At 46.5% G+C, this 22,680-nt stretch overlaps 1 protein-coding gene across 4 annotated transcripts in view; it reads right to left on the bottom strand.

Annotated features, from left to right (window-relative positions):
• Nucleotides 1-22,680, bottom strand: part of DAPK1 (death associated protein kinase 1) — a 218,005-nt gene that overhangs the window by 29,169 nt on the left and 166,156 nt on the right. For all 4 annotated transcript variants that reach the window (XM_088838092.1, XM_088838090.1, XM_088838091.1 and 1 more), the window contains 5 exons: nt 21,385-21,483; nt 20,297-20,494; nt 18,499-18,696; nt 14,272-14,370; nt 6,012-6,089 (listed from right to left, as the gene is read on the bottom strand). In XM_088838092.1, coding sequence (XP_088694218.1) covers nt 6,012-6,089; nt 14,272-14,370; nt 18,499-18,696; nt 20,297-20,494; nt 21,385-21,483 — 672 coding nt within the window. The remainder of the gene's footprint in view (nt 1-6,011; nt 6,090-14,271; nt 14,371-18,498; nt 18,697-20,296; nt 20,495-21,384; nt 21,484-22,680) is intronic.

Here is a 22,680-nt window from a genome sequence, read left to right as displayed (position 1 = left end):
CTGTCTCCCTGGCTCAGAGTCCTAAACTTCCCACCAAATAAAATAACTCTACTTTCGCATTCTGACTATATTTTTTAGTGGCTTCTAGCTTCCTTTCTTCCAGCACCTTCTACCCCCTGGCAACTCAGCTTTCACTTTCTCATCAGCAAAAGTGACTAAACAGCAGATGGATGGGAGATCGAGCGCCATCTCCCGTCTGGGAAAGACGGATAAGAGAATGGAGGGGTGACGTGGCTCTCTGCACGTGGCAGGATGCAATCAGACCCACGGGATGGGAGCAGCAGCTCTTCATTATGCAAATACAGTTTACTTGTGGTGAATTCTAAATTTTGGGCAAGCTCCCAACTTTGTCCTATTTTTTCAAACTATTCCTGGGCATCTTTCTTCACCATCTAGTCTCAGACTTAGGAAAAGCAACTACTTTTAACATCAGTTTATAGAAAAGCTGATTAGAAGGACAATCAAACAAAATAAAAATAAGCTGACTCCTCAACCCCCTTAAAACTAGCGTTTTAAAATCAGGAAAGAATAGACTTTGATATGATAGTAAAAATGGATGCCAGTACAAAATCCAAGCACAACCCCCCTCCCCGCCTGTCCTAACAAGCTCCCCCTTTTCCAGGAGAACTCGTTTCGCTAAGTGACTAGAGTTCTTGAGCAGGTTTGGAGGGCTGAAGGGGGCTTTGTTTAGCAGTGGGGGTGAACACAGAGGACAGTAGAGGGTGCAGCTCCTTATAAGAAAGTGATACCTCCCATGCATGGTGGAGCTAAGGGGGCCTGCAGAGACCCCTAAAGCAATGGTGTGCTGGGAAACCAGCTCATTGCAGGGGATGGCGGGGGGAGCAGGCTGGGGTTTCGGGCAAAAGGTGAAGCCTGACCAGTGTTTGCTGATCCCTGTGGCTGATTTCAACCCTGAATGTGACGGCACTGAACATGCAGTTGGGGAGAGATGTGTGTGGTGGGCTCTCCCAGATATTACCAGGGGCTCCCGCCTGCCACCTCCCAGTCATCTCCTGTTGAACTGCGTCAGAGAAGAAGATGTGCTGTGTTCTTCCTTCCCTCACAAGCCCCAGCTCGGCTGCCCTCTCCCCTACCTGCCCGGATGCGGATGTGCTGGCTGGAGGTCTCACCTCCGCGGTCAGCCCCCTGCGTTAGGGGTGTCATCTCCTCTCACTCTCCTCAAGCCCACCCTCTGCTGCCCCATGCAGCTCAACAAGATGACTTTGGTTCTGTTTTCAGAAGAGAAAGCTCCATGGCTTACTCCTAACAGATGTTTGAGAACATGTTTCTAGGTTTGACAGTTGATGAGAGGTGAAAACACGGGGAGCATTTCTGTTGCTGATTTGGCCCTGAGAAACCAAATGGCAGAGCAAGGTAATTTATGGCCAACCGCCGCTGCTGTCCCAGACACAGACTTCACCCAGTGACTGCGCTTAGGATGCATGCATGTGGGGTGGGTGAGCAGAGGGTGGCACCACCCCTGGGGGTGTCAGGAAAGGTACAGGGGCAGTTTTTTTTTTCCACAATGAATGTGGGAGGGGATGCTTGACATAAGATCCTTGGGGGTCCTTGCATCCTGCAAGGACAGGAAGTTCCACCCACCCCCAAATTCTGACAGCGCCCTGGTAAGAAACACTGCAACCTGGAATAGAAAATGACACTGAAAGGAATGGTGATAAAATGCCCCTCAGTGTAAATTACCTTCTTCCGTTCCCCTCACCCACTGTACAGGGTTGGGGGCAGTCTCTTCCTGCAGATGATCCATTGCAGGTTACCACTGCAAACAAATCGCCTTTCTTGGCTTTCTTTGCAGGTAGAACCTGCTCCTTAAGGCAACTGCCCACGAGTCCTCTGTGATGCATTCCCCAGGGACACACTGGGACATCATGATCATTTTCAAGAACCAGGTTCCAGTACTGGGTGTCCCAAAATCCCAAGCAGTTATTTATTTGGGGATCTACTTTTTTTTTTTTTTCAAAGATAGAGGATGGTTAGAAATGTTTGGCAATCAACTCCTCCCTTTCTAGCTAATGGGAAAGCTGAGGTCTAGAGTCGTTTGAAGGCATGACTAAAGCAAATGATTACATGCATGATTACATGCATGACTAAAGCAAATGATCTCGTCAAACATGAAATTGGGGAGACTCTGCTGAAGGGCACAGGGCTCTGCAATACCTCGAGGGAAGTGACCCATGTCTGCCACCAAGCGGGTGACCCCATTGGAGGGAAGGACCATCCTGGGCTGTTGAAGAATCAACTCTGAAGGAGTCCTGAGCCCCTGATCGAGCCCCGAAAGCAGGCATTTCTGTTTTGGTCTGGGTCTCCGCTCTGTAATTAGCATGTTGCTTAACCTCGTGGAGACCGGGTTTCCTGTGGGAACATCCACGTCTCAGGGATGTAAAATTACAGTGCTGCCACACACACCGAGCATCAATGGTGGCTGTTACTAAAAACGACTCTCAAATGTACCCTACCACAGCTGCCATTGCTGACACCCCAACATCTGCTCCTGGGGGCTGGGTCACAAGAGGGGCCCCCTGGAAACCTCCATAGTTCCTCTGGACCTGGAGGGTGGTCTGCAGGATGTGAGCTAGGATGCCGACTGTGGCAAACACAAGGTGCTCACGGTGTGCAGGCACTGCTCTAAGGACATTGTTTACACCACCCGCCTGACTCTCACCACCATCCTGTGAGTAGCTCTGTACTCACCCCATTTAACAAACAGGGAAACTGAGGCCCAGCCTGTTAAGCAGATTGCTAGTTTACCCAGCATGAAGGTGTGGCAGAGCAAGGACTCCTGAGTCTGTGCTCTCAGCCTTTACCCTATATTTTGCCTCTCAAAGCAAAGACAAGAGGGGAATCTCCCAGTAGATTATGGGCTCCAAGAGGGATGATGTACTATATTCACAGGCATTGTAATGACTTTCTTCATCTCCTTACAAAAATCATAGGATAATGGTAAAAGACTAAACGCTATAATATTCCTTCTCCCACCCCTCTTGAAAATAACTACACATCAAAAAGAAAATGTTCAAATTAATGGAAAAAAAAAAAAGGGAAAGTCCCAAACTGGGACTGTGCAAGAACCCATGGCACACCAAATTCAAAATTCCAGTCTGGAGACAGCCACCCTTCCCTGAGCTGCATGTGGCTTCACTTACTATTTATATTCCTAACTATAAAAGTGGTTGAAGCACAGCAAGAAATACAGGAATCAGATAATGGGAGAAAGTGCTTTGAGCCCCACCCATTCAATCCACCCAACCTTGGCTATCCTGTAGAGTGCTCTCCTTCCCGTCTTTTTTAATGGCATTTGTCTGTTGTTTCTGACCTGCTGTAATGAACATCGGGGCTTGTATCTAGCATAGTAATGTTTTTAAATAAAGGTGATGGACAGGAAGGCCTGGCGTGCTGTGATTCATGGGGTCGCAAAGAGTCGGACACGACTGAGAGACTGAACTGAACTGAACTGAACTGACCTTCCTAAGGGGTAGATGGGTACTAAAACACAGCACAGTCCAAGGAAAAGCCTCGTCCCTTGGCCAGAAGAGGGTGTTTCCTGGGGTGACCATTAGACTACGGAAGATCATGGCTTGCAGCTGATTTTTGCTTTAAGATGAACAGGCTGCACCTTTCCCTGGAGCACTGCTGTGTAATAAGCGTTTCTGAGATGATGACCCACACTCCAAGCCAAGAAAGTTGAGGCAACAGTACTGTCCAGAGTGCTATACTTGTGAGAGGGGCTGCCCATGCACCAACTGAACCCACAAAGCACCCGCTGGGCTCCAAGCAGGACGATGGTGCCAGGGGAGGCAGGCAGGTTAAAATCCTGCTTTGCGGAATTTGGGAAGCCTAAGAATACCTGATTCAGCATGTTTATATACCTGCTAAGGTGTTGAGCCTAATAAAGTGTTTCTTCCTAATAGGGGACCATACTAGAGGCATTAACTGTAAAAATGTGTACTCACCCAAACTGTGGAAAGGCGAGATTTGCTTCGGTTTCTTTCCACTATGAATGGATATTATAATGGGGAATCAATTTAAAACAGCCCTTATTATGGGACTTCCCTGGTGGTCCATTGGCTAAGACTCTGTGCTCCCAATGCAGGGGGCCCGGGTTTGATACCTGGTCAGGGAACTGGATCCCACATGCTGCAACTAGAACACTGTGCAGCCAAATAGATAAATATTAACAAACAAACAAACAAAAGATACTGTTTCCATTAAAAAAAAAACAGCACTTAAAGTGTGATAATCTGTCTATAAACATAGATTTCTATACTCAAATGTGGGGCTCCCTACAATAAAATCCAGCAAAAGTCAGAGGTTGCAAACTGGTGGCCTCTGAGTCAATCTGGCCTGAAGTAGTGTTTCATTTGGCTGAATATCACTTCAAATAAAGTGAATTTTAAGAGGAGGAGATTTTTGTGAAAGTTCATTGTTGATTTGCTGACAGACTCATAGGTTCCTGCACCACCCCCTCTTGTTTTGCCTGTAAACAAAAAGTCTTCCCTTGCTTTTCCAGTCCAAATTCTCCCTCACAGTGAGGTAGTCTGTGTTGGCACACAGTAGGAGAACGTGAAGTCCAGAGTTAATTTAAATTTTTCCTCTAAGAATGTGGGAATAAGGTGGGCTCTCTTTCCAGAAATTCTAGATCAAAGGGGAGACTGAATCCCAGCAGTGGCCTGGGGGATCTCAGTGTTGATCAGTTCACAGACTCCAAAGCACAAAGGTGTGAAAGTCCATTATCTTCCCCAGGCCAACTCCAAGCACTGAAATCACTCCAACCTCTGCACGTGTCCCCTTGCCCTTCCCCTGTAACCAGGACCAGGGGACCACTATGACAATTCAAACTTTTAGTAGCTGTGAAAGTTAAGACATTTGTATCCCTCCCCCAGGCACTTTTCAATTTATATGGCAGAGTCTTTGTAGGATACCCTGCTGCTGCTGCTAATTCACTTCAGTTGTGTCCGACCCTGTTCGTCCCCATAGACAGCAGCCCACCAGGCTCCCCTGTCCCTGGGATTCTCCCTGAGTTTATTTTAAATAATACTTTTCCACGAACACTTAAATTAACTGAGTAATTTTTTTAAATTTCTATAACATTTGTCCTTTTTTAAAAAAAATTATTACATGATTATTATAGGAAGTTTGGAAAAAAGTTATGTTTAAAGAAGAGACTGTTAATTAAGAAAGCAAAACCCAAAGACATCACTGTTAACATTTTCTTTCTACGTATTTTAAAAAACATAGCTGGAATTATAATGTGGACATAATTCATTTTCTGCTTTGCAGCCTAGGAACATCCTAAACATTAAATTCCTGTTACTAAAACCTCTTCAAGAACATTTTAAAGGCCAAAATCCATCCATTCCGTTTTACAGCTGTATGACAGTTTATCAGACATTATTGTTGGTCATCCAACATTGCCAATTTTTATAAATAACACTGCAATGGACATCATCATGCATACAACTTTTTTTTTTTTAATGCATTTCTTTCATTTCCTTAGGATAGAGTCACAGACAGAGAATCCCTAACTTAAAGGGTATGACTATTTTGAAGCCTCTCAGTACACACTGCTGTGATGTGGGCTGAAATGGCATACCTGCATTTATTTATTTTTGTCATGTCTTCTTAACCCTTACAGCCATGATGTTTGATAAGCTGGAGCATATGTGATATTTTGGAGCTCGAAACATTACGAAAGAAAGAAGCAGGGTCAGCTTTTTCATTTCCCCTCTACTCCGCAGGGGGCAGGGTGAGAGGAGGGAAATCAGGCACAGTGACCGCAAAAAGAGGCCAGTGATTTCCAAGTCCTAACACAGAAGAAACCAGAGAGGTAGCCGACACGTTTATGCAAATCGGTAAGCAAACCACAGCCCAGGACAGGTGCCTTTTGGTACCACCTGTGTGTCCAACAGATTGTTCATTCTCAGCGTTTATAAGGGACAGACAGAATTTTTCACATAAAAAGCACAGAGCATTTCAGAGCACAAACAATTTCTCACCTTTCGGAGTCTTGTGAGGAGACCTGCTACGTGTTCATGCTGCTCTGATTTCGCAAGATCTTCTGCTGTCTTTCCATCCTGTTGGAGAGAAATGATTAGATTTTTCCTTCACTGCAGAAAACTGTGTGTTCCACACACCAACATCACTTTCTGAGACAGAAAGTGTAAAGGCATCAGAAGCAAGTAAGGTGGACAAAAGACCCTGTCCTGAATTATTCCCTTTTCTAAGGAAATGGCAACCCACTCCAGTGTTCTTGCCTGGAGAATCCCAGGGACGGGGGAACCTGGTGGGCTTCCGTCTATGGGGTCACACAGAGTCGGACACGACTAAAGTGACTTAGCAGCAGCAGCAGCAGTGGAATCCTTATTTCACTGATTGTCCAGGAAAGGAAGATAAGGAAAGTAGGAAAAAACCATGCATTGGTGCTTTGAGGTCCAAACACAAGATGTCTCAGGCCCACAGGCTTTAATCAGACCGGGCACCTCATTAGCAGGCAGATTACTCTGCATCCTGAACCTCCCTCCAATTAAGCCAACGATAAAGACTGTCATTAGTTGCCAAATTCTAGTTAGTGGAAGCTAATGTCTTAGAATCCTTCCAGGGATAAACCTCAGCACTCATATCAAGCTGCTGCTGCTGCTGCTGCTGCTAAGTCACTTCAGTCGTGTCCGACTCTGTGCGACCCCATAGACGGCAGCCCACCAGGATCCCCCGTCCCTGGGATTCTCCAGGCAAGAACACTGGAGTGGGTTGCCATTTCCTTCTCCATCATATCAAGCTGCTGCTGCTACTGCTAAGTCACGTCAGTCGTGTCCAACTCTGTGTGACCCCATAGACGGAAGCCCACCAGGCTCCCCCATCCCTGGGATTCTCCAGGCAAGAACACTGGAGTGGGTTGCCATTTCCTTCTCCAATGTGTGAAAGTGAAAAGTGAAAGTGAAGTCGCTCAGTCGTGTCCGACCCTTAGCGACCCCACAGACTACAGCCAACCAGGCTCCTCCATCCATGGGATTTTCTAGGCAATAGTACTGGAGTGGCTTGCCATTGCCTTCTCCGGTCATATCAAGCTAGTTGCTGGTAATTACTGTGCATTTCAAAGAAAAGGCTGTTTTACAGACAATTTGGATCTGAAGATCTTCAGTGAAACATAAAAGGTGGAAATAAGGGTCCACAGCACTTCAGTGTTTGCTTTTTAATTAGAGAATTTTCACAGGGCTGCAGTTTCATACTGAACAAATTTGTTTCCAGGCTGTGAACATGCATGATGATGGCTAACACTTTCGAGCACCTCCTCATAGTCTCAGCACATTGAGCGTAGTAACCTCAGAGGTGCTCCCGGGTGGTGGGAACGCTAGCTGTTCACCCACCACAGAGGTGGGATCAGAGACTTGAGGGACTGCTCTGCTGCAGCTTAGGAATCATTACAAATTTAAAAGTAGAAAAGATGAGATGCAATTTCCAAAGAAATAAAAGCAGTATTTCTTAAATGAGAAGACTAAGCAGCCTTTGGCCCATCTGTCAGTGTTTACTAGGGACAGTTCAAGTACCATTCCTGAGGAAGCGGGGGGATGCCCGATCTGACTGACAGCACACCTGCCAATCTTGCAGCCCAGGTCACAATCCCAACCATCACATCACCTCAGCCTTGGCACTGCTGACATTCTGGCCAGGATGATTCCCTGCCATGGGAGGCTATCCCGTACACTGTGAGATGTCAGGCAGTACCCTGGCCTCCGCCACTAAACACCAGCAGCTTTCCCTTGCACGAGCTGTGCCAATCCCGTGTCTCTGCGCTGTGCTGAGTCGCTCAGTCATGTCTGACTCGTTGCGACCCCATGGACTGTAGCCCACTAGGCTCCTCTGTCCATGGAGATTCTCCAGGCAAAAATAATGGAGTGGGTTGCCATGCTCTCCTCCAGTGGATATTCCCAACCCAGGGATCGAACCCAGGTCTCCCACATTGCAGGTGGATTCTTTACCATCTGAGCCACAGGGGAAGTCCAATGTCTCTGGACATTGCCAAATGTTTCCTGAGCAGTGAAACTGCCCAAGTTGAGAAGTATGGTTGTAGGCTGTGATTGGAGCTCTGGTGGGTGCTCCTGGGAGGCGTGCTTTACACTCATGTTGCCCACCTCTCTCTGCCCACTCCCCGCTGTCAAGTCCTGCAGTGGCCCTTGTGGGCAGACAAAAGCTTCCAGTTTGCTTTGGGGTGAATGAGGTAAGTTGTCGGACACCGCATCCAAACAAGGGGGTCATAACAAACTGTCTAGGTCCTTCAGTTCAGTTCAGTTCAGTTCAGTCGCTCAGTCGTGTCCGACTCTCCGCGACCCCATGAATCACAGCACGCCAGGCCTCCCTGTCCATCACCAACTCCCGGAGTTCACTCAAACTCATGTCCACAGAGTCGGTGATGCCATCCAGCCATCTCATTCTCCGTCGTCCCCTTCTCCTCCCGCCCCCAACCTTTCCCAGCATCAGAGTCTTTTCCAGTGAGTCAACTCGTCGCATGAGGTGGCCAAAGTATTGCAGTTTCAGCTTTAGCATCAGTCCCTCCAATGAACATCCAGGATTGATCTCCTCTAGAATGGACTGGTTGGATCTCCTTGCAGTATAAGGGACTCTCAAGAGTCTTCTCCAACACCACAGTTCAAAAGCATCGATTCTTCGGCGATCAGCCTTCTTCACAGTCCAACTCTCACATCCATACATGACCACGGGAAAAACCATTGCCTTGACTAGACGGACCTTGGTTGGCAAAGTAATGTCTCTGCTTTTTAATATACTATCAAGGTTGGTCATAACTTTCCTTCCAATGAGCAAGCGTCTTTTAATTTCATGGCTGCAATCAGCATCTGCAGTGATTTTGGAGCCCAAAAAAACGAAGTCTGACACTGTTTCCACTGTTTTTCCATCTATTTCCCATGAAGTGACGGGACCAGATGCCATGATCTTTGTTTTCTGAATGTTGAGCTTCAAGCCAACCTTTTCACTCTCCTCTTTCACTTTCATCAAGAGGCTTTTGAGTTCCTCTTCACTTTCTGCCATAAGGGTAGTGTCATCTGCATATCTGAGGTTATTGATATTTCTCCCGGCAATCTGGATTCCAGCTTGTGCTTCTTCCAGCCCAGCGTTCCTCATGATGTACTCTGCATATAAGTTAAATAAGCAAGGTGACAATATACAACCTTGACGTACACCTTTTCCTATTTGGAACCAGTCTGTTGTTCCATGTCCAGTTCTAACAGTTGCTTCCTGACCTGCATACCTACAAGACCTTTTAGAACTAACACCCAAAAAAAGATGTCTAGGTCCTTACTGACATGATAAGGACAGGCCTTAGTTCTCAAACCTTATGGCACCCTGGAATCACTGGGGTCTTAAAGAACTTCTGCTGCCAGGTTCCCACCCGCATACTCAGCTTCAACCTTTCTGAGGTGTGACCTGGACATCAGGGTTCTAAGCCCTCCCAGGTGATTCTATTGTGCAGCCAATAGAATGGCTTCCAACTAAGGCAATGGTTCCAATAGGTTTTGGAACCATTGCCCCAGTTGGAAGAAATCTGAGCCTCAACTTAAAATCTTCTGGTGTGACTGACCATAGATTTCTCTCAAAGGCCTTAGACCTGCATAGCACACAGACACAGGATGTTTGTTCACGGGCAAAGTTATTCTCCACTGTCAAGTCTCTCAAATGACAGGAAAACTGCCACCAATACTTCCTTACGTTTGCATGGTACTTTACAGTTTGCAAAAAGTATTGCTCTAAAGGACACTGTTCAGATTCCAAAATAACTTTTTGCCAGTGTATGGAAAGAGGCTGAACTCTAGACTGAGAAGGACCCAGGTTTAATTCAGATTCCGCCCCTCCCAGACTGTGTGGTCAGTCACTTGGCCTCCTGGAGCCTGGGTTTCTTCATCCATGAGATGAGAAATGACACTCTACTGCATAGGTTCTTGAGCAGATTAGAGAAAAACAAATAAATGAAATACCATGAGCAGAAAAAGCAAGCAGCAGTAATTAACAAAAAAAGAGCTGAGAGCGTCCCCAATGTCCCCTTCCCCAGCTTTCTGTCCAAGAAGGAAAGGGGTAGGAGCTAGATCTCCTCATCCCAGTCCCACGCTAAGCAAGGTGCCAGCTCTGAAGCTGGCCCACAAGTGAGCCCAGCACTTTCTGCCTTCCTTGTCATACACAGTGGTCTGGGAGGCTGATGTCATTGAGAAGGTGACATTTGAGTCAAAACCTGAAGGAGGTGAGAGAGCAAGCCATTTGGATACCCAAGGAAGGTTTGCAAAAGGAAAACATAAACAAATAACAACAACAACAAAACAGCACGTGCAAAGGCCCTGAGACAGCAGAAACCCAGCAAGGCTTGGTCCCAGGGCCCAGGGGTCAAACAGGGCTGGAGATACCGGATGCAGGTCTGAGTTCCCAGGTGCAGCTGCAGCCACGGGGCTTCTGAGAGGAGCAGAGGGCAGAGAGTGGGAGGGCGGCTGGCCAGGTGGGGTGGAGCAGCAGCAAGGAGGGGAAGAACGGCAAGTAGGATTTTCTTATCTAAGGCGGGGTGGGTGTCACGGAAGAGAACTAGATGTGACTGCTGGCTCATAGCTGAGAAAGACATCAGAGAAAGGCAAGGAAGGAGATGCTTAGAGAACTACAGTCAGAGGGGGCTTACACTCGGGGTGGGGGGGGTGGGGTGCACTGTGGCTGGGACAGGCCACTGGGAGCTTCTGGGGTGGCCTCTGAAGTTCTATTTCTTGATCTCAATGGGGCTACAAAGGCATTTGTCAAATTCACCAAGTTCTTTTGTTCCTGTCCTTTCTTAAAAAGAAAATCTGTTTTATTTTACAACAAAGAAGTTTTGAGGGGCTTCCCAGGTGGCTCAGTGGTAAAGAAACCGCTCACCAAGCAGGAGACATGGGTTCGATCCCTGTGTCAGGAAGATCCCCCGGAGGAGGAAATGGCAACCCACTCCGGTATTCTTGCCTGGGAAATCCCAAGGACAAAGGAGCCTGGTGGGCTCTACAGTTCATGGGGTCGCAAAGAGTCAGACATGACTTAGTGGCTAAATAACACCAAAAAAGCGAGGCGAGTCCCTCTGCTGAGTCACAGGGATTCGACGACAGACTGTGGCGGGTAGAGGAGGGGTGGGAAGCAAGGAAAAAGAGAACCAGACAGAAGACTTTCCAGCCGTCCTGGCCGAGGACAGGCTGGGAGAGGAAAGGTAGAAGCTAGGGGGCGCTGTAGGGTCGAGAGCTGTGGTGCTGACCGGGAAGACCGGTGCTGTCAGGCAGAGGAGAAAAGCCCCCTGACAAAACGGGCTGGAGGGTGTTGTCCATAATGTGGCAGCCAAATTCCATGGACAGAGGAGCCTGGTGGGCTACAGCCCACGGGGTCACAGTCAGATACGACTGAGCGACTTAACACTTTCATTTTCACTTTCCATTCTCCATGCAGCTCCTGGGGCTGGAAATGTGGAGCCAAGACGTGCTGTAGATGAAGACTTAAATTAGAGAACTGAAATCAGACAGATTCTGAAGACTTAAATCAGAGGACCGGACATATCTCAGTAATTTAAAAATAATGATTACAAGTCAAAATGATAATATTTGGCACATTATGTACAAAATATATTACTTTATATATTACTTTTAGCATTTGACTGATACTGACTTCCTGTCTTTTTCCTCATCAGATATGGCTATTAGAAAGTTTAGAACGACACAGGCAGCACGCTGTCCTTCTACGGAGCTGCATCAGGGCACCTCCATGATAATGCCCTTCCTGCATGGAGTCAGCGTTTCCACTGCACCTTCTGGGAAAGCCATGCACATCCAGCCCCGTCATGCCCCTGTGCTCCGGCCCACAGTCCTTCTGGGCTCAGACTGTCCTCCTCTCTCTCTTAGGAGTGCTCCTGACCTCTGGAAACTTCTGGGGACCCTGGCTCCCAACTGACTCAGGTCCCACTCTGTAGCTGCATATTCACTGTGACCCTTGCTGTGACCCTTGGTGCTGACTCTCTCCCGCTAGACTGGAAGTTTCTCAAGGGAGGGCCAGCTCGCCTATCGCGGCCCCACTGTGTCCCTTGTGTCTGTCCGGTGTGCAGTGTGTGCTCATTATCTGCTGAATGAATAAACATTGGAGCCCTCCAGGAAGTGGACTCGCAGGACCAAGAAGGAGCATCTGCAGTGAGCTGGGGTGGGCAGGGAGTGGAGGTACCCCTGAGAGCCTCCAGAGGGCAAGCCCAAGGCTAGGGGGCAGCTGCTGTGGGGAAGGCCTGGGGAGATAACTGTGGCCTCACAGAGGTCAGGGCTTTCCTGGAAGCTCAGCTGGCAAAGAGTCCATTTGCAATGCAGGAGACCTGGGTTTGATTCCTTCCTGGGTCAGGAAGATTCCCTGAAGAAGGGAACAGTAACCCACTCCAGTATTCTTGTCTGGAGAATTCCATGGACAGAGGAGTGTGGCAGGCTACAGTCCATGGGGTCGCAAAGAGTCAGACACGTCTGAGCAACTTTCACTTCACTTTCACAGAGGTCATGGGGAAGCCTGAGGACCCAGCAGAGGCCCAAGACCCTGATACACGTTGCCAGGCTGGCAGGAGCAGCTGCTGGCATCTTCACAGCCATTGTTGACAGTTTACTTTTTATGAGGCAACATCTGTAAAAAAAAATATTTCTTCTCGTAAAAATGTATATAAGTGCTCTATTGTGGAGTAACTGGACTGAGTGCCTAGACATGGTTGGGGAAAGTTTGATAATGGCACATCAGGTTCATAGGTGGCTGTGGGTGGGCTTGAGATGGGTGAGCAGGTGCCCTAAGAAGGTCCAGTCCCATGGAGAGCACTGGCCACCACTGGGCCTGCAGAGGAGTCCAGCTCAGGGCTCAACACTGCAGAAAACAGACCCCCTGCTTGTGGGGAGGGAATGACATTCTTGTCACATTTGTACAGCCAGGGAGGCAATGCCCTAGGCCAGGGGTTAGCAACCATTTTCTGTAAAGGGCCTGAGAGCAGATATTTGGGGCTCTGAGGGCCTTGGTGATGGACAGGGAGGCCTGGCGTGCTGTGATTCATGGGGTCGCGGAGAGTCGGACACGACTGAGCGACTGAACTGAACTGAACTGAACTGAGGGCCTTAGGGTCTGTGCTGCAATTACTCAAGTCTCCCCTTGAATAGTGAAAATGGCTGCAGACAATATGTAAACAACAGGCATGGCAGTGTTCCAATAAAACTTTATTAACAGAAGCGGGCAGTGGGCTGAATTTGGTCTGTGGTCCACAGTTTGCCATCCCCTGTATGACTTTCCAGCTTCAGATCCCTGATTTTCCCAAGGTTAGCTGCCATGTTTTAAAACTCCAGTGGGTCTCCTCTAAAGAAACAATTTGTATTAGCAAAGCTCTTGTGAGTTTTAGGAATCTCCCACATGAGCCAGTGGAGACTCAACCCACTGCCAGGTCAGAAACAAGCTCAAAAGATGATGTTTCACTGCAACTGTAAAACAGCAGCCTTATCTCATCTGCAGACACATTGTTCCTCTCTGGTATCCTCAAAATGAGGATCAAAGGGTTTCCTCTGCAGGGAGGTACCAGGTCTGGAATGGGGAGTGTCAGGAGTGAGGGAAACTAAAGAAACCTCATTTTAAAATATGCTGTGGCTTCCCAGGTGACGCTAGTGGCAAAAAACACGCCTGCCAATGCAGGAGACATAAGAGATGTGGGTTAGGTCCCTGAGGTTGGGAAGATCCCCTGGAGAAGGGCACGGCAACCCACTCCAGTATCCTGGAGAATCCTGTGGGCAGAGGAGCCTGGCAGGCTACAGTCCATAGGGTCACAAAAGAGTTGGTCACGACTGCATGCATGCAGGCCTAAGAGCAAAGCCAGACTTTTCAAAGATGAGAGGACAGCTCTTGTCACCTGTTCCCCCCTACACCGAGAGGCCTTCCTCCTCCCTCTCTGAAAGCCCATGGCCCCTCCAGCTAATACAAAACATGAAGGCCTGTTGTATAACACAGGAAACGAAAAGGCCAGTGGGAAACAGCAGGTGTTCCTGCAGTGCCCGTCTGGGGAAAGAAGAGGATGAGGCATTAACAAGATCTTACCCTGGGTTTGTGTGGGCAGATGTTTACATAACTGCCTGCGGAGGAGCTGGAGCTTAATAGCAGCCTGTCTGCTTTGCAGTGCAGTTGCCAAGCAATACCTTCCCTCTCGTGCCCTCGAGGCCTGAGACATTTGCAGTCATTTTCTCCTGCCAGAGGGCTACTCACCGAGGTCAGCGCCTCCACATTGGCGCCCGTCAGACACAGGTAGCGGACCACGTCCAGAATCCCGTTGTTGGCGGCAAGGTGCAGAGGCGTCCGTCCATACTGCGGGAGACAAAGAGACCCGGGAGAGTCCTCACTCTTGCTGCTGAGGATGACATGTGTGGAGGGATCTCACGGGGCCAGCACTGTGTAAGGATCTGGGAGCCACCAGGAAGAGACAGGAGGCGAGGTCTCCTTTCTCCAGAAACTTGCCATCTCGTCGGGGAGGCAAGCCAAACAAAATGTTTTCAAGTATTTCTCAGCTAACAGAGTAACTTTAAAATAAAACTTCAAAGGCTGAAAGAGTGGGAGGCTTATCATAAAATAACTAAATTAAGTTTCCTGCTGTGCTGGCAGAAAGGAGGCATGAGTCAGGGCTGAAGGCCCCAAAGTTCCGGAAACATTTGCACTGTGGCTCAGATTTAGATACAGCAAGGGAAGAAGCCATGGAAGGACAGAAAGTGAAGACGCTCTAATGAGGTGAAACGCCCCGGCCATACCCAGCATTTTCGATTGCCTATGGCTCCCAAACCGTGTGCCAAGGTATCTGGGGGCACTGCAGTGTATTCAAGGGGGTGCTGAGGAATATTTTAAATTTTTGATGGAACCAGAAGGTTCAGACACCAGGGAAACTACTAGCTTCAGGTAGCTCAGTGTCTCAAATCAGCTGGGACTGCCTTCCTTTCAGCGACACTGTGTATGCACAGAACGGGGTTGGTGGCGGCTGTGATACAAAACAGGTATCTTGTGAAGATCCACAGAGATCAGGATATAGGGGTGGTGGTGTCCATTCTGAGTCCAAGGTTTAAAGAGTCGTGAGGTGCCCAACAAGCACACACCTTCCATTAGTACACAACTGGGGTCAATTGAGAATTAAATAAAAATAGCTTTCTTTCAATTTATGTGAACCATTTGTTCCCTCAGCTCCTGAAATATTAGGTTGTTTGGGTTGAATAACTTAATAAACAGAACTTAAGCAGCCTGGAGTGCTGCAGTCTACAGGGTCACAAAGAGTCGGACACAACTGAGCGACTGGACAATGACAAAGGTAGTTAAACAATTTTTTTTCTTTTTTTGCCTGTGCCACACAGCTTGTGGCATCTCAGCTCTTGACCAGGATTGAACCTGGGCCATGGCAGTGAAAGCCCAGAATTCTAACCATTAGGTTACTGGGGAACTCCTGGAACTTAAGGCTTTTCTTTTGCTCTGGGGAAACCAGAAAGAAATAAATTACTTTACACAATGGAAATTATGAACTGAGCAAGTTTGGCTGTCTCTGTTTTGTGCTGTTTATGTGCAAATAAATGTAGGTTTTTGTTAAGAAGTTAACACATGCTCATTTAGAATATTCAAACAACATAGAAGGATACATGGAAGAAAAATGAAGTCTTTTCCTTCCGTTCCCCCAAGTTCCTCCACTCAGAGCTAGCCCCATGCAAACCTTCCAGGCTTTTCTCTATGAATTCATAAGTGGAGAGAAATAATTTGAAAAGTGAAGACATAATCATATTCTACCTTCCATTCTGTCAACTTGCTTTATTCATCTGACAACAGACTGTGACTGCTTTTCCACGCCTATAAGGAAATCTATTACATTCTTTCAGATACCTGAATAATATTCAATATATAGATATATCATAACTTATTTAGTTAGCCTGCTGAGGATGGACACTTAAGGTGGTTCCATTTCTTGCTATTATAAGTAATGCTGCAGTGTGTGTGCATATTTATGTTTTGTTTACTGTTAACTCCTAGAGTCATTTAGAAAGCAGATATGAAGCTTTCAAATACCCCAGAGCTAAAGTGAAAAGTAAGGAGTTTGTTTGGAAGATTTGGAGGAAGTGTTTGGATTTCTGTGTAAGGAAGATAGTCCTGGGTAACAAGATGCACAGTTTTATAGAAGGGAAAAGGTCAAGGAAGAGACATATGATAAATAAAAGACTAGGAGAGTTTACAGTTTGCTGGCCTCCAATGTTTGACCAAACAAAACTCAAACTCCTTAATGTTACATTCAAGGTCTTTCACCATCTGGACTCAATTCCCCTGCCTTGCTGCCTCCCTCTTCTTGAAACATGCTTTTCCCCTCTTCTCCATCTGTCCAAATCCCAATCATTTAAAATAATCACCTCTGAACAGCTTTTCCCAGTTTCTTTAGTGCCCAGATGCCCATGCTCTGGAGCGCCAGTGTCTCTATCACAGTAGTGGTTATAACATGAGATGCTCTTATAGTGAAATGTCCCTGTGTCTGTCTGCAAGCAGCCCGAGGACAAGGATCATTCCCTGCTGCCCAGCTCCCAGCCCCCTCACATCACACCTGGCACAGTGTTGTCAGAAAAAGGCATTCATTCATCAATGAACCTGGCAGGCACGGAATTCTTGGGCAGGATCCTGGGTGTGTGCGCACATCTGTGTGTGTGTGGCGTGTGTGTGTGTGTATGCGCGTGTACAGGGAACAACGGGTTAAGGGTGTGCTCTCTGCATCGTCCAGTTCCTCTCTTCTTCCATGTTGCCCGACGCAGATGAGTTAAGCAGCCAGTCTCCCCATTTTCACATGAGAAGAATGCAGATAGAGAAATGCCTGTTTCACTGCAATGACTGTCAGAAATCGTGACAAGCTCCTGTCACATACTGGTGACGGGGTAGGATCTGACTGGCCATGTGTATCTCTGGGGGAATGGAATCCAGGTAAGGAAATGGCAGGGCACAGTAAGGGAATGACAGTCTGCCTGGGCGAAGTAGCCGTCAATGTGCCATAGTAACGCTATCGGTTACCAGGGTCAGTCCATGTAAAGTCAGATATGCTTTCTGGGGAAACAAGGCCTTACTCTTACTTTTCTGCACATTTTTAAAGTTCCTCTATAGACCTCATCATCTTTCCTAAAATAAGCAACAAAAAAATGGAAGAGAAAACAAGCTGACACCAGCTCTTCTGAAGGGGTAAGACCCACAAAGTCACCACGTACAATGGCCAAGTCACAGCCATTCAAATGAGTGCCACGAGGTCCCTAAAGCTGCTTTTTAGTCATTTAAAGACTCCTGGAAGGAAAGCCAACCTCTTGATGCTGCTTAATATTATATAACATTTAGTTTCTTCCTTAAGCCACTTATATAACTGACTTGGCAAGATTAGAAAAGGATAAACTAAGAAAGCAACCAGCAACTGATGGCTAGGACTTAGGATATTGCCTTTTCATATTTCTAGAATATGAAGATTACCTATTTCAATTTCTATTAGAATTAATCACATAATATGCAAGAAGAATTTGGTTTTGGTAGAAGCATGATTTTCCAGGCATTTCAGTTATTCTTTTACCTTAAACAAACCATATTAAATTCTGCTGGTATCATGTCTGCCACTTATAAACAAACATTTCCTGCTATTACAAAATTAATTCTACCTGGACTTTGTTTTTAACATAATGGTAACAGAATAGTGCTTGCCTTTCATACAGTTACAGAGCTGAAACCACATGATTATACAACTCTTCTACCATAATTGATGATGAAAATCTAGATGGCATTCAGGGGAAAGAGAAGGTGTTAGCTAATTCCTAGAATTTCTAGAAGTCAACATATGGGGATTTTTATTTCTTTATCATTCACCAAATGATAGTATCCCCTTAGTCTTTCCAAATGTATTTAGCACAAGAAAGATGTTATGAGTTTTTGACCATAAAATTCCCAAATGGGGGAAACTGGAGAAATCTGGTTCTAGGAATTTCAATCATATCATAACTCATTAGGTGTTTCCCTGAAGACTCAGTGCCCCGATTTGTACCCTGTTCTTTGATACTTCTCCAGGAAGAGAACATACACACACATACTATACCCCACCCTCCTTCTCTGTCTTTCTAGATGCTGATAAATGGTAAGCCAGTCTCAGCGGGAAGCATTAATGTAATACTTTTCTGTGACTATTATTAAATTAATAGTCTATAGGAAATTAAATAATTTCCTATATAATATTAATAATTAAGTAATTATTGAACAATTTATTAAATTAATAAACTAAGGAAATTATTAAAAAGTCATATGCAAAATACACTTAAAGTGGAGAGCCCTAGGAAAAAGAACAGGTCCATAAAAGCAATACTGACTTTGAACAGTGAAGACAGAAACTTGCCCAAACCCAGAAGCAAGCAGACACAGAGACATGGATGGACTGTGCAGGGATCTTCCCTCCAGCTTTACCTTGTTGGAGAGATCCAAATTGCAGTTGGCTTCACAGAGGGCCACCACAATTGGCACGTTGCCATCTTTGCAGGCCACATGGAGGGGAGTGTTGCCATGCCTGTCTTGGAAATCGACAGAACAGCCCTGGCTGATGAGAGTCTGGATGACCTCCATCTGACATCGTCTCACAGCAAGATGTAGAGCAATGTGTCCATCCTGTAACCAACACCAGGGGCATGAGCACTTTTGACCGGCCATGTGGGACTGGCTGGTTGCCTTTCTAGCCTCACTGGGTCAGGTTTAACTGGCAACGGGACCGTTACTGCAAAGCCTGAAGGAGGATTAAAAACCACAAACTTTACTCCTGGTAGGGTTGAAGTGAGGCCCCACTTGTCTCACTCTGAATAATCACGGGCTGAGCTGACCATCAGTTTAATTAATCTAGGCCTGGCCAGTACATTCAGGTAGGAAGACACCACACTCCTTCTCGTGGCTGAATTCATAGGACTTAAGTCATTGCTGGTTCTCCAGTGGCCTGTTTTATCAAGTATTTGGAAAACATTTGCTCAGTGAACTTTACTAACTTCCTACGTAGAGAGTTTATTATTTTATTTTTTACTCTGAGAAACTGAGAAAGCGAGGTGATGTGCTATCACATAGATGAGAAGCAAACTGTTGTTGCTTAGTCACTGAGTTGTGTCTGACTCTTTTGTGACCACATGGACTGTAGCCCACCAGGCTCCTCTGTCCATGGGATTCCCCAGGCAAGAATACTGGAGTGGGTTGCCATTTCCTTCTCCAGGGGATCTTCCCGACCCAGGGATTGAACCCATGTCACCTGCATTGGAAGGAAGGTTCTTTACCACTGAGTCACCAGGGGAGCCCTAAGAAGCAAATATAACATATTTAATCTCTGCACCCACACAGCACCAGCCTGGGACTTCATTCTCCCTGTTGTAGAGCCCCTGGTGAAGATATGTGCTGAGTTTTAGGCTGGGTAAAGGGAGCTTAGAAGCATTTCTGTAACTCATCTATTCTAGGGTTGTTCAACCTCAGCCCTGTTAACATTTGGGGCCTGTCCGAGGAATTGCAGGCTGTTCAACAGAACTGCTGCATCTTTATCTTCTAGACACCCTATCCTGGCTGTGACAACCCAAAAGTACGTCTCCAGCCACTACCTAATGTCATGTGGGGGCAAGGTCACTGCCTACTTGAGAACTGCTGCTCTGTACCAAGAGAATACTCCACAGAGGGCAGTGATGACTAAATGAACCACAGTGTGCCAAAACCACCATGGATGGTAGCATCAGTTTCACTGTAGTATAAGTTCACAGTAAGAAAAGATTATGCTGACTTTGCTTACTTAAAGAAGGGAAACCTTGTCTAGAATTGTTATCAAACAAATTAGAACAGTTTATTGTCTTTCTACAAAATAGCAGGTGATGGAAGTAAATAAACCACCTATTTCTTTGTCTATCTACAAATCAATAGTGTGTTGCCAATTTCAGTCCTAAATGAAGATTTGTCTTGGGTTCCATGATCATCACTGTACCTGCTTCAAAGCTAAAAAAGCTAAAAATAAAATAGAGACTTGAATTATTTGACCATCTCATAAATTTTGCTGCATCCCACAAATGAACATTAATTATGAAACAGAATTGAGAATCACATAATCTTTAGATTGGAGAAGAGAAAGGATAATTATAACTCGTTGCATATAAGTTATTTTAGGTAAACAAATTGAGAAGGTTTGTGGTCCCTGTGGCCCCCACTAGATGACTTTTCAGCAAGTGGGATACGTTCACCCACAAAGCACCTTGTCGGATGCATTAAGGTCAGCTCCATGCTCAGCCAGACACTCCACGATGTCTTGGTAGCCCCTGGCGGAGGCTGTCAGGAGAGGGGTCTCGCCTTCTCTGTTCTTAATGTTCACATTACAGCCGGCTTCACAAAGGGCTTTGGCCACAGAGTAATAGCCGTGCCAGGCAGCACAGTGCAGGGGGGTTTCTTCTTCCTGGCCAAGGAGAGAAGCACAGAGAAGAGGAGAATGCAATAAGATGAGAGAAAGTACAGGCATGGTGACAGTCCTAACCAAATCTGGCAGCAAACTCAAGGCAGTGGAGAGAAAGGGCTTGTAGCTATTGGAGGAAAACATTAACATGAAATAATGGGCTGGGTCTGATGCCTTTCCTTAATTCAAATTCAGCTTTCTCCAGCATTTTACTGACAATTGACTTTGCAAAGCCCACTGGCACCACGGGCTCAGCTCTTCTGAACAATGGAGCCCCTGCGTGTGTGGATGTATAGCATCTTTCCTGTGAAAGTGCAATAGTTTACTTCATTTGTGAGTCCTAACAGAGGGAGAGCATTTCTTTGAGCAAGAACTCCTCTAACAAACCTGTCTCAAGATTCCTTTCATGGACATAGCATAAAGATGAGTCACATAAAGGGATTATTGCTCTGGCAGAGAAAGGGCCAAGATAACCACGCTTCAACAAAAAAGAACGGTCATCAGGTCTACATATTCATGACCAACATCATCAGACACATAGATATCTGTCTACAAGAGGCTGTACACTGTAGTGGTTATGAACGCAGACTCTGGAACCAGTCTGTGTGGGTTTGAGCACCAGCTCCACCACTACCCAGCTGTGCTGTCTTAGGCAAGTTCCCGAACCTCTTTCTGCCTCAGTTTCCTCATCTGTAAAATGAGAATTGAAGGGTTGTTCAGAGGATTCATGAATGAATGAATGGCAGTGCTTTTGTTTGAGTCCCTGCCCTCTGTAATTTAAGCAGAAAACCTAACTTGGATGCACCTCTAAAACACTTAGGCCTATCGTTTGGCTGTCTGTGCATCCATGCAGAGAGTAGGAAGAAGTAAGGACATCAGGTACCGTGACCCACCTTGTCCTGGAAGTTGGGATTCGAGCCGAAGCTGCACAGTAACTGAACCACATCAGCGTGGCCGTAGCGAGCTGCCACATGAAGGGCTGTCTCTCCAGACTGCAAAAGACACCGCCAAAGATTCAGAGCCCCCTGAGAATCGTCTCCAGGGACTAGAACACACAGGACCGGAGGCCCACTCCCACACATGCCTGGCTCCACGTCCTCCCCTGAGGCGGTGCCTGCCCCTCTCAGGCCAGATGCCCTTTGGTGACTGGGCCAGGGACCCTGCAGTGGGGTGTCCACCATGTCGCTAGTGTCAAACTCACACACCTGGCCTCTCTTGTGTGTAATACTACCCACCTACCCCCCCCCGCCACCAAGTGAGAGTCATTCCCTTTCCCGTGATGGATGTTCCTAATCTTTATATACTGATGCTTCCAGCTATGTGATTTTTTTCCAAAACACCAAATTCCTTGTTTAATATTAAGTTAATTAAACACAAGGTTTTATTTATTAGCAAGTTTCTGATTTCACTATGTTTATAATTTCTTACATCCTCAGAGATTTCTATAAATATTACCATTAGCCCCTACAATAACATATTCTGTGAATTAGTAATAGATGCAAGTTCTTAAGATATTTTACTTATATCTGCCATAAAACTGTCAGAATAAACTGATCTAAAACAGAATGAGATCATTGTTGCCACCTGACAGAAAACTGCTACAATAAAAGTATGTCTTTAAATGACAGCCCATTCCAGTATCAGTTCAGTTCAGTTCAGTCGCTCAGTCGTGTCCGACTCTCCGCGACCCCATGAATCACAGCACGCCAGGCCTCCCTGTCCATCACCAACTCCCGGAGTTCACTCAAACTCATGTCCACAGAGTCGGTGACGCCATCCAGCCATCTCATTCTCAGTCGTCCCCTTCTCCTCCCGCCCCCAACCTTTCCCAGCATCAGAGTCTTTTCCAGTGAGTCAACTCGTCGCATGAGATGGCCAAAGTATTGCAGTATACTTGCCTGGAAAATTCCACGGACAGAGGAGCCTGATGGGCTACAATCAATGGGGTTGCAAAGAGTCAAACATGACTGAGCAACTGAACATGGAATGTGAATGTCGTCCCTTATTCCTTAGACATGGTACCGTGCAGAATCCATACAACCGTATGTGACAGCCCTGACTGAACACAGCAAATCAGTCTACTAGTATTAGAAGCAGAAAAGGGCTACATGCACAGTGGAATACATACAGACGAGAAAGTAGGAACCCTGGGTGCAAGTCCCAGTCTTGCAATTAATTTACAGGAGTAT

Source organism: Moschus berezovskii, chromosome 7 (genome assembly GCF_049115385.1).
Source record: "Moschus berezovskii isolate FMDL1 chromosome 7, NW_MosBer_1.0, whole genome shotgun sequence".
Taxonomy (NCBI): Eukaryota; Metazoa; Chordata; class Mammalia; order Artiodactyla; family Moschidae; genus Moschus; species Moschus berezovskii.
The sequence above is the reverse complement of the archived record's forward strand: the minus strand, read 5'-3'. Positions and strand labels throughout refer to the sequence as shown.